Below are 12,432 nucleotides of genomic sequence, written 5' to 3'. Positions count from 1 at the left end.
CAGCCTCGACCTGCTGGGCTCCGGCGATCCTTCCACCTCAGCCTTTCCAAGTAGCCGGAATTACAGGCATGCGCTACCATGCCCGGCTGATTTTTTGATTTTATTGTAGAGATGAGGTCTCGCTGCTGCAGGTGGGTCTCGAACCCGCGGGCTCAGGCAATCCACTCACCTCAGCCTCCCAAAGGCGCGGGATTACAGGCTGAGCCACCGAGCCCGGCACAAATGACCATTTTAAATTTTTATTTATTTATTTATTATTTTTTTTTGAGTTGGAGTCTCACTCTGTCACCCAGACTGGAGTGCAGTGGCTGCTCCCGGCCACCGCAGCCTCGACCTGCCAGGCTCCAGCGATCCTTCCGCCTCAGTCTTCCGAGTAGCTGGAATTGCAGACATGCGCTACCATGCCCCGCTGATTTTTTTGATTTATTGTAGAGATAAGGTCTCGCTGCCTAGGCGGGTCTCAAACCCACAGGCTCAGGCAATCCACTCACCTCAGCCTCCCAAAGGCACGGGATTACAGGCTTGAGTCACCACGCCCGGCCATAAATTTGCTTAAATGACCATTTTTTAATCGCTCCAGCTCATGACTTAAGATTCTGGCGTGTGATTCCTTCCTCTCCCTCATATCCCACATACGGTTATTCTCTAATCCTACTCATTTCTTGCAGTGAAGACTCATGCTTTCTTTAGTTCCCATGGAACCATCTTGTCAAGAACCTTATGTCATATTCCTAAACTCCATCTTAACTTCAAAATGTGTCTCTACCCATCTTGTACAATGCTTCCAGAGCAGCTTTACCAAAATGTCATCTTGTACTTGACTTATGGCATAGTCAAGGTGACCATAACTTTGTTTGCTGGGGATAGTCTCAGCTTATAGCTGTTATCCCAGTGTCATTATTAATAGTGGATCCTTTCATTCAAAGAGGTCCTGATTTAGTGATAAATTATTTGGCCACCCCTATACATTTGCATGGAGAGCTATCAGAGGTTTTCAAGCTGAGCAATGATTCTATTAACTCCTAGTCTAGTATTCCAGCATTTCCACCAACTACCTCTTAGCTATCCTTCTAAGTTTAACACATATTACTTCCTGACTTGTAGCTTTCCCTGGATCAAAGTAAACTGTTTGCCATTCACTGTGTGTGGCCTGTAATTTGCCACTTTAAAAACTTTGCCCAGCCGGCTTGGTGTCTCAGCCTGTAATCCCGCGTCTTTGGGAGGCTAAGGTGAGTGGATTGCCTGAGCCCACGGGTTCGAGACACACCTGGGCAACTTGGCAAGACCTCATCTCTACAATAAATAAAAAAAATCAGCCAGGTGTGGTAGCGCACGCCTGTAATTCCGGCTACTTGGAAGGCTGAGACGGAAGGATTGCCCAAGCCCAGCAGGTCGAGGTTGCAGTGGCCGGGAGCCACTGCACTCCAGTCTGGGCGACAGAGTGAGACTCCAACTCAAAAAAAAAAAAAAGACAGATTGGGGTGGAAGAAGCAATTGAAAGTAGAAAGGGTGGAAGAACTAGAAGAGACGCTGGCAAAAATGGGAAGCAAAGAAGTTAACCACATCAAATGTAACTACAGAGAGGTCATAGCTGGCTTTGGTGACAAGGAGCCAATTGCTGACAGCATGAATAGCCAGCAGCAGAGCAGTGGTGTAGGACACCCTGTGGCCAGTGCTTAAGCAGAGTAGAGCCCATTTCCAGTATTCATAAACAGTGTGACCTTGGACGAGTTATGAGCTTCTTCAGAAAAATCTCTCAGGGTCTGCAATGATCAAATGAGATAAAATACAAAAAGTAAGGCTAGTGCTGTTATTACTGAGAAGTGAATGGAGAAGAAGTTAATGGGGGGACAGTGGGAATAGGTTCCTCTTTCAAAAAGTCAGAAATGGAATGAGGGAGGTGAGATTTTCTTCTCAAAGAAAGGTGAGGCTTGAGTATGATGATAAACTGAAGGGAAGGAGTTAGTAGAAAGGAAGAGAAAGAGAAAGGAGGAAAATCACCATAAAGAAGGGACAAAGTTTCAAGAGGAGTTTGAACTGAGAGTGCTTTTCTCCCTTTAAGATGAGAAGGAAAGGCCGGGCTCAGTGGCTCTGCCTGTAATCCCAGAGCTTTGGGAGGCCGAGGTGAGTGGATTGCCTGAGCCTGAGGGTTTGAGACCCACCTAGGCAACTTGGTGAGACCTCATCTCTACAATAAATAAAAAATTAGCCGGGCGTGGTAGCACGCGCCTGTAGTTCCAGCTACTTGGAAGGCCGAGGCAGAAGGATCGCCGGAGCCTAGCAGGTCGAGGCTGCAGTGGCCAGGAATGTGCCACTGCACTCCAGTCTGGGCAACAGAGTGAGACTCCAAACTCAAAAAAAAAAAAAAAAAAGATTAGAAGGAAGAAGCAAGGCCAGGTGTGACAGCTAATGCCTGCAATCCCAACACTTTGGGAAGTAGTGGTGAGAGGATTGCCTAAGCCCAGGAGTTCTGAGACCAGCCTAGGCAATTTGGCAAAACGTCTTCTCTACAATAAAAATTTAAAAATTAGCCAGGTGTACACGTACCTGTAGTTCTGGTTACTTGGGAGGCTGAGGCGGAAGGATCACCTCAGCCTAGCAGGTCAAGGCTGTGGTAGCAGTGAGCGTGCCAGTGCGCTCCATCCTGGGCGACAGAGTGAGACTTTGACTCAAAAAAGAAAAAAAAAAAAGGCCAAGTGCAGTGGCTCATGCCTGTAATGCCAGCACTCTGGGAGGCCGAGGAGAGAGGACTGCCTGAGCCAAGCAGTTTGAGACCAGCCCGGACAACTAGGCGAGATCTTTTCTCTACAATAAAAATTTAAAAATTAGCCAGATGTTGTGGCACATACCTGTAGTTCCAGTTACTTGTAAGGTTGAAGCTGAAGGATTGCTTGAGCACAGTAGACACAGTGCCACTACACTCCAGCCTGGGCAACAGTGAGATGCCGACTCAAAAAAAAAAAAATTATATATATATATGAAGGAAGGAGGGCCAGAAAATTTGTAGAGGTGGCAGGAACTTGACTCCACAGTGAAGAAGGGGTATAGAGAAGAAGGGGTATTTGAGGAGCAGAGCAAGCATTAGAATAGGTACTGTGGAGAACCGATCAAGTTAAAAGATTGCTAAAGAAAGCCGAGCTCCTAGAAAAAGATTTGGCATAAAAAAAAAAAAAAATAAGAGAGTGAGTGAGCCAAGGACTCAGTTGAAATTGAAAAGTAAACATTCACAACAGTGCCAATTTGCACTGATTTCCAACCTCCCACCCCCTCACCAGCAATATTCAGTTTCAAAAAACATGAAATGACAGGAGATTAGGGATTTCCAGGACAGGGATGAAAAAGGGCAAGAGAAACAGAATTTTGAGAGTACTACTGACTGGGTGCAGTGGCTGATGCCTGTAATCCCCACACTTCGGGAGGCTGAGGTGCGAGAATAGCTTGAGCCCAGGAATTCCAGTTCAGCCTAGGCAACATAGCAAGACTTCATCTCTAAAAAAAGAAAAAAAATAGCCAGGCATGGTTGTGTGCACCTGTAGTCCCAGCTACTCAAAAAGCTGAGGCGGAAGGCCAACCTACACTCAGGAGGTCAAGCCTGTCAAGATTGGTGATCATACCACTGCACCCCAGCCTGGGTGACAGTGAGACCCTAATTTTTAAAAAAAGAAGAAAGGGCCGGGTTCGGTGGCTCAACCTGTAATCCCAGCACTTTGGGAGGCCAAGGTGAGTGGATTGCCTGAGCCAGCGGGTTCAAGACCCGCCTGGGCAACTTGGTGAGACCTCATCTCTACAATAAATCAAAAATCAGCCGGTCATGGTAGCGCACGCCTGTAGTTCCAGCTACTTGGAAAGCTGAGGTGGAAGGAGCCCAGCAGGTCGAGACTGCGGTGGCCAGGAGCAGCCACTGCACTCTAGTCTGAGTGACAGAGTGAGACTCCAACTCAAAAAAAAAGAAGAAAGAAAAAAAGACGGGTCAGGCTCAGTGGCTCATCCTGTAATTCCAGCACTTTGGGAGGCTGAGGCGAATGGATTGCCTGAGCCCTTGGGTTCGGGATCAGCCAGGCAACTTGGTGAGATCTCATCTCTACAATAAAACACCCGGGAGTGGTAGTACATGCCTGCAGTTCTGGCTACTTGGAAAGCTGAGGCGGAAGGATCGCCGGAGCCCAGCAGGTGAGTGCTGGGATGGCTGTGAGTGTGCCACTGCACTCCAGCCTGGGCGAAGGAGTGAGACTCCAACTCAAAAAAAAAAAAAAAGAAAAGCCAGGCATAGTGGCTCAAGCCTATAATCCTAGCACTTTGGGAGAAGGAAGGGAGAGGACTGCTTTAGCTCAGGGGCTCAAGACCACCCTGAGCAACATGGCAAGACCTCGTCTCTACAATAAATCAAAAAATTAGGCCAGGTGCAGTGGCTCATGCCTGTAATGCCAGCACTTTGGGAGGCTGAGGTGAGAGGATTGCCTGACCCTGGGGGTTTGAGACCCGCCTAGGCAACTTGGCGAGAACTCATCTCTACAATAAATCAAAAAATTTGCTGGGTGTGGTAGCACGTGCCTGTAGTTCCGGATGCTTGGAAGGCTGAGGTGGAAGGATCGCCTGACCCAGTAGGTCGATGCAGGGGTGCCTGTGAGTGTGCCACTGCACTCCAGCCTGAGCGACAGTGAGACTCCGACTCAAAAAAAAAAAAAACTTATCTTGAATGAGATAAGTTCAGGTTTGGGTGGCAGCAAGTCCAAGATCTGACTCTGACTAGGATAGATGAAATAGAGGTGAAAGATACCTGAAGTCAGGCTAGAAGGTACACCGTCCACACTGATAGGCAGTGTAATCACAAAGAGCAGAGGGCAATGCTACAGATAGCAAGACAAAGTCCTCACTGAAAATGACTGTGGTTATATGAAAACTAAGGAATGGTGGAGAGTGTGATTGGCTATGCCTTGAAAAAAAAAAAAGGCTTTTTTTGCATGAGGATGGTACAAATTTGCTGTTGTAAAATTTGTTCCAAGAGAATATAATAATACACATGGAGAAACTCTGCTTTAGAAGATAATAAGATTTATATTTCTTTAAAGTCGTGGCTTCTAGGAGTCTTAAAACAAGCTAGCAGTCATTAGAAACAGAATTAACAAATTTTTTTGTTTTGTTTTAAGTAGAAGTAAAAATGCCCAACTAAGAATAAAAATTACTTAGCTACAAACAGATACCTGAGCCCTGAGAACAGGTTATACAACACCATGAACACATCATTAGGACATGTGAAGAGCAAAGGTCAAGAACAAGGAAGCACACACACGTCAGCAGATTTATTTATTGCATGAACACCAGACAGAAAAAGTCCCTGTGCGGATCAGAAAAGTGATCTACTCAAGTAACATGAAAATCAGTGCAAAGGATGTAATGGAACAGAACTTCTCAGATTGCAAATAACTTCTTAAAGTCTTGTCCAATTAAACTTATATGGATGACTCATTTATATGAAATGTCCAGAATAGGTAAATCCTTAGAGTAAGTACTTTAGTGGTTGTCAGACTGGGGGAAGGGAAAATGGGGAGTGACTGCTAATGGGTACTGGGTTTCTTTTTGGGATGATCAAATGTTCTGGAATTAGATAGTGGCAATGGTTATACAACGTTGTGACTATATTAAAAACAATGAATTGTATATTGTAAAAGGATAAATTTTATGTTATGTCAATATATCTCCAAAAAGCTATTATAAAAAAATTAAAAGCAAATTTTAAAAACTTACATGGACATTAAATATTTAAAACTGATTTATGTAATTAACCAGAACCATTTACGTAAAAAATATATATACATCCAGGCTTAGTGGCTCATGCCCATAATCTCAGCACTTTGGGAGACTGAGATGGGTGGATCACTTGAGTCCAAGAGTTTGAGGCCAGCCTCTCAGGCTGAGGCCAGAGGATTGCTTGAGTCTAGGAGTTTGAGACTGCCATAATCATGCTACTGCATTCCAGTCTGGGTGACAGAGTAAGATCCTGTCTCAAAACAAACAAACAAACAAACAAACAAAAGCACATTCATTCTTAGGGATTCCATAAAAAAAAAAAAAAACAACCTATAAGATGACAAGATACAAATATCCACAAAGTGTTGCTGGGAGAAAATAAGAGACATAATAGTTTACAGGGATAAATATGACATCAGAGTATGGCTACAGAATCAATGTAATAAATAAATCTGATTTAGGACAAAACATGGAGGTGTTATAGTGAAACTGATGTAGTATCTGTTCTAGAATAAAAAAATCTGGATTTAAAATATACCTTTTGGGCTGGGCATGGTGGGCTCACACCTGTAATCACAGCACTTTAGGAGGTGGAGACAAGAGGATTGCCTGAGCCCAGGAGTTTGTGACCAACCTGGGTAACTTGGCAAGAACTGATTTCTACAATAAATCAGAAAATTAGTCTGGTGTGGTGTCCGGCACCTGTAGTTCCAGCTACATGGAAGATTGAGGTGCAAGGATCGCCTGAGCCCAGCAGGTTGAGGCTGGGGCTCCGCCACTGTACTTTAGCCTGGGCAACAGAGTGAGACTCCAACTCAAAAAAAAAAGAACTTTTTGACATACTATTGTTTCATTCTAGGAAAGTCAATATTTCTGAGCCCCCATTTCTTGTGTACAACAAAAATACTGCCTGCCTCACAGAGTCCTAAGGATAATTAAATATGATAATGTACATGAAAATACTTTGAATACTACACAGCCATAACATGGTATTAACTCAAATTCATTCAGGCTAAATTAATTGAAAGCATAATATTTTAAATAACAATTTGCAGATTAATTTCAACATTAACTTTTTTTGTAGTAGTGATGGGGTCTTCTTATGTTGCCTAGGCTGGTCTCAAACTCCTGGTTCCCCCCCCCCGCGCCCCAATAAATATATATATAATTTGTTTCCTTTTTCCTTTTTTTTTTTTTTTGAGTTGGAATCTCACTCTGTCGCCCAGGCAAGAGTGCAGTGGCCCGCTCACGGCCACCTCAGCCTTGACCTGCTGGGCTTAGGTGATCCTTCTGCCTCAGCTTTCCAAGTAGCTGGAACTACGGGCATGCGCCACCACCACGCCCGGCTAATTTTTTAATTTATTGTATAGACGAGGTCTCACCAAGTTGCCCAGGCTGGTCTCAAACCTCAGACCATCCTCCACTTCGGCTTCCCAAAGTGCTGGAATTATAGGCGTGAGCCACCGAGCCTGGCCTTTTTTCTTTTTTTTAAGTCGCGGTCTCACCCTGTTATCCAGGCTGGAGTGCAGTGGCACGATCATGGCTCACCGCAGCCACAACCTCCTCAGTCTCCCCAGTAGCTGGGACTACAGGCACGAGCCACCGCGTCCACGTCCAGGTAATTTTTTTGGAGAAACACATTCTCGACAATGTCATCGTTTACCTGTTTTAAAACAAATTTCTATCTTGGAAAATCTCGACCACTTTGTACAGCATTATAGTTTTTCCAATAGTGTATCATTTTCCCATCAACTGGGATTTGGGCTATGGCAAAACGATAACCACTACTACTAAGGAAGGTCAGTTTGCCTCCACCTAATTGAGAGGGCTGAAAACACTACGCCGTGTCGCAGCCTCTTCGACTGTCAATGATCTTCGCCTTCACTTAACCAGGTAAGAAAACTGAGGCCCAGGGGAAGTACGGGGCTTGCCTGCAGTCATCTCGTTCTTTCCTGAAATGACCAAGCATCTGACAGCAGCAGTGTCCGGCCCCGAGGGCTATCAGAGCGGCCCCGCGGAGCACTGATGGGGCGGTCAAGCCTCGCGCCGCCTCATTCCAGAGCGAAAAACAGGCGCCCCTTCCTCGCAGGGCCAAAGGCAGGGGTCCTGAGGGGGCCGAGGCCCTAAAAGTACCCCTTCCTCAGGATCCACAGCTGCCGCCCGCCGGTCCTCCCGGAAGGAAGAACTGCCACTCACCTGAGACTGGAGAGAACGCAATCCCCTGCTTGGCGTCCGTGTGACACCCGGAGACCCAACTGCAAAGAGCGATGGCTGCCGTGGCCCCCGTTCGCATCAGCTCCTTCCGGGCCGGCGAGTGCCTCCCTAGCGACAGTCCGCAGAGGCGCATCACCGTGCGCCCTCAGTTCCGCCTCCTCGCGGTCCCATCGTCAATTTCCCGACTGAGCTAGCCTATCCGCACCCTATCCAGCCCGCCGCCTGGCCATCTCACAGCTGCTCGTCCAAAGGGGTTTTAGGGACTCGCGAGACCAGAAGGGAAGGGAGCACTGGTCCCTTGCTTGGGAAAATTATCCTGGGCTTCTGTTTTGTTTGTTTGTTTTAATACATATATTTTTTGAGTTGGGATCTCACTCTGTCGCCCAGGCTGGAGGGCAGTGGCACGATCACGGTTCACTGCAGCCTCGACCTCCTGGGCTCAGGCGATCCTTCCACCTCAGCCTTCCGAGTAACTGGGACTACTGGCATAAGCCACCATGCCCGGTAATTTTTCAAAATTTCTTGTAGAAACAAGGTTATGCTGCCTAGGCTGTTCTCGAACTCCTGGGCTCAAGCAGCCCTCCCACCTCAGACTTCCAAAGTGCTGGAATGACAGATGTGAGCCACTGTGTCCGGGCTTAAAATATATATATATATTTTTTGAGTCAGGGTTTCGCTGTGTCACCCAGGCTGTAGTGCAGTGGCATGATCACAGTTCACCACAGCTTCGACCTCTTAGGCTCAGGTGATCCTTCTGCCTCCACCTCTGGAGTAGCTGGGACTACAGTTGTCCACCACACCTGGCTAATTTTCTTATTGCTATAGAGACCAGGTCTCATTCTCACTATGTTGCCCTGGCTGGTCTCGAACTCCCAGGTTCAAGTAATCCTTCCGCTTTGGCCTCCCAAAGTGCTGAGATTAAAGGTGTAAGCCACCGCTCCAGACCTCAAAATATATTTTTTAAGTACAAGTGTTTCTTGAATTTACCAGTGATTTAAATAATGGAACTATGTACCAGATAATGTGTTGGATGCTGGATATTCAGCTTTAAACAATACTGTCTTGACTCCAGTGTTCTTTAATAGATTAGCATTGCCTTCTTTAAATGGCAATACTTAGGTGCCTTGAATGGAAATGTGATGACAGTGCTTCCAAAACTGCTTTCAAACCTAAGATTCTAGATGACACGGCCAGAATAAGGAGCTGTCTGAGGATTTGCAGCAAAGCCTATCACTGGCTTTGCTGTATCTCCCCTCCTTTCTGGGCCAGCCTCAGGAAGTGCCTCACTCCATATGCTCTCCCTTCTCTCCTTTGCACTTGGGTTTTCTTCTGCCAAAACTGCTTCTCACCACCTCTGCTCTTCACCCAACTAAATTCTGCAGGTTCATCAGGGCATTCCTCCCAGACTTGGTTAAGTCCTCTGTTAGAGGTTTCCCCAGCAACTGTACAATTTACTTTATCATTGAAGTTATACATGTAAATGTGATAATTTGTTTAAATATTTGTTTAAATAATCACAACACCAATAGATATTCTAGAAGTTTCCTGAGGTTATGAACCATACCTGCCTCTTTCCCTCCTGAACCCATTTTCAGTGCCTAGTAGACACAAGGTACTCAATAAATATAATAAATGATTTGTTTGTAACATGAAGGTGTAGGGGCCAAGGAGATTTGAAAATCACTGACATGAGACAGATTAATTGGGCAAAAGACATACAAATTTATGTATTTGTTTTTTATTTTTTTGAGTTGGAGTCTCACTCTTGTCACCCAGGCTAGAGTGCAGTGGCACGCTCAAGGCCACTGCACCATCAACCTATTGGACTTCGGCAATCCTTCTGCCTCAGCTTTCCAAGTTGCTGGAACTACAGACGCACGCCACTATGCCCGGCTAGTTTTTGTGATTTATTGTAGAGACAAGGTCTCACCAAGTTGCCCTGGCTGGTCTCGAACTCCCGGGCTCAGGCAATCCTCTCGCCTACACCTCCCAAAGTGCTGGGATTACAGGTGTGAGCCACTGCGCCCGGCAGCCTATTTCTTTATGGCCAGTTTTTATACAGAAAGGTGAGGGAAAATTAGAGTAACATTTTTAGGTTTTATGACTGTCTTTGAGGAGAAAGAAGTCTGGTTTCCATAACTCGACTTGGGGAAGAGGAATTCTAGTTTCTTTGGCTAGCCTCAAAGGATAATGGGACTTAGGGACAGGAGAGCAGAAGGCCAGAAAAACATTTGCTTCTGAGGGCTGATTCTGAGGCCTTTATTCTGAGCTATTGGTTTCTGAGCTCCAACAAAAGACTCTTAGGAATTTTTGTCTTCAGAGGGTTGAAGGGTTTCCTTAGAGATCATTGGTCTGTGTCCCAGGAGCCTGTTGTTCCACTCTGGGTTCCCCTCTGCCCACTCTACATTTACCTAGTCTTGAATTCAGTGTGGTTTAATAAACACTTAAGCGACCTGAAGGAATTAACTGGGCTCCTCAAGATCACCCTATAGCTATTGTCCTAGATAGCCTTTCTTTCCTGATATCCCTGGCCTTTTGGTCTGTAGTTAAAAAATCTTTAGCAACAAATTGTAAAACAAATAGGAATGGGGAAATACAAAGTCTGATAATTAAGTTTGCAAACTCATCCTAGAAAAAAATGCTACACACCTCATTGCTGATTATCACTATGGTCACCTTCGAAGTACTCCCCTTGGGAAGTTATGCATTGATACCAGTGCCTACTCCACCCGTCAAAGCAATTTGGGAACTCTTTTTCTGGAGTGACCATCAGAGCTGTTGTTGTATTACCCTTGATATCCTGAATGTCATCAAAATGTCTTCGTTTTAATATTTCCTTTATCTTCGGGCAAAGGAAAAAGTCATTGAGACCAGACTGGGTGAGTAGGGAGGGTGTTCCTATACAGTTATTTGTTTGCTGGTTTGTTTGTTTTTGAGTTGGAGTTTCACTCTGTCGCCCAGACTGGAGTACAGAGGCATGCTCCCGGCCACCGCAGCCTCGACCTGCTGGGCTCTGGTGATCCTTCCGCCTCAGCCTTCCAAGTAGCTGGAACTACAGGTGCGCGCTACCACGCCTGGCTAATTTTTTTGATTTATTGTAGAGATGAGGTCTCACCAAGTTGCCCAGGTGGGTCTCGAACCAGAGGGCTCAGGCAATCCACTCACCTCAGCCTCCCAACGCGCGGGATTACAGGCTGAGCCACCGAGCCTGGCTTAGTTATTTGTTTATTGGCTAAAAACTCCCTCACAGACAGTGCTGTGTGAGCTGGTGCATTGTCATGATGCAAGACTCCTTTGGGACCATTTTTGCACACACCTTTCTCATGCCAAGATTTTCAGTTAAGATTTTTCCTGTTTCTCTGTCGGTGTTTATTTGGTCTGCTATGCTTCCCACAGTGAGTTAATGATTTTGATGCACAATTTAACACATTTTTGCAATTTTTTGTCAGTTCTGCTCATTACTGGCCATCCTGACCTCTCTTCATCAGAGACACTTTCTTTCCCCTCAGCAAAACATTTACTCTATCTATACACTGCCATTTTCTTCATGGCATTATCCCCATAAACTTGGACTAACATGTCCCTCATTTCACTTCCACTCTTGCCAAATTTAAAAAGAAATTTAATGTTTGTTCATTGCTCTAATTCAAGTTCCAACATTCTTATAACAGCAAACAAAAACATGCAACAATAATGAACACCATTCAACAAGATACTGCCACATGTCGACATAAATACAGCTGTGAGACACTGATATACCAAGGTTATGAAGCCTTACCGAGTTGTTTGTACAGTGCTGCCAATGTAAACCCATGGTGGCAAGTTCAGGAACTTAATTGTCAGACCACATATGACAATAAACAAGACATAGTCCCTTCCCATAAAGTAGAGTGATGTGCTGCCTGGTGCTTTTTCCCATGTTCACTATAAATAACTGACAATAGAAGAAGGGGAGAGAAAGGATTACAATGCACCAAGTGGTGACGGGCTGAAGGAGTGGCGAGACGGCAGAAGCTAGTGTTTGAGGTGAGCCCTAAAGAATACATAGGAAGCTGTGCACGGTGGCTCAAGCCTGAGAGACGAGCCTGGGCAACTTAGTGAGACCTCGTCTCTACAATAAATCAAAAAATAAGCCGGGCACGGTAGTGCATGTCTGTAGTTCCAGCTACTTGGAAGGCTGAGGCAGAAGGATCGCCTGAGCCCAGCAGGTTGAGGCTGCGGCGGCTGTGAGTGTGACACTGTACTCCAGCCTGGGTAACAGAAGATACTCCGACTAAAAAAAAAAAAACCGCTGGGCTCAGTGGCTCAGCCTGTAATCCTGCGCCTTTGGGAGGCTGAGGTGAGTGGATTGCTTGAGCCCACGGGTTCCAGACCCGCCTGGGCAGTGAGACCTCATCTCTACAATAAATTGAAAAATTAGCCAGGCGTGGTAGCGCATGCCTATAATTCCGGCTACTTGGAAGGCTGAGG

General features: G+C 45.7%; 1 protein-coding gene across 3 annotated transcripts in view; it reads right to left on the bottom strand.

The window, feature by feature from the left end:
* The window catches only part of SAR1B (secretion associated Ras related GTPase 1B), a 33,647-nt gene extending 25,587 nt beyond the window's left edge, over positions 1–8,060 (bottom strand). Inside the window, exon 1 of one of the 3 annotated variants that reach the window (XM_008058001.1) lies at positions 7,945–8,060. Coding sequence is in view for 1 of the 3 variants with exons in the window: in XM_008058000.1 (XP_008056191.1) it covers positions 7,945–8,041 (97 nt within the window). In the remaining 2 variants the exon portion in view is untranslated. The remainder of the gene's footprint in view (positions 1–7,944) is intronic. The other 2 variants (XM_008058000.1, XM_021712316.1) reach the window with 2 other exon arrangements.
* Positions 8,061–12,432: the final 4,372 nt, after the last annotated feature.

Source organism: Carlito syrichta, unplaced genomic scaffold (genome assembly GCF_000164805.1).
Source record: "Carlito syrichta isolate Samal-C Ts95f unplaced genomic scaffold, Tarsius_syrichta-2.0.1 Scaffold303182, whole genome shotgun sequence".
NCBI classification, from domain to species: domain Eukaryota; kingdom Metazoa; phylum Chordata; class Mammalia; order Primates; family Tarsiidae; genus Carlito; species Carlito syrichta.
Note: the sequence above shows the minus strand (reverse complement) of the source record. Positions and strands in the feature narration are given on the sequence as shown.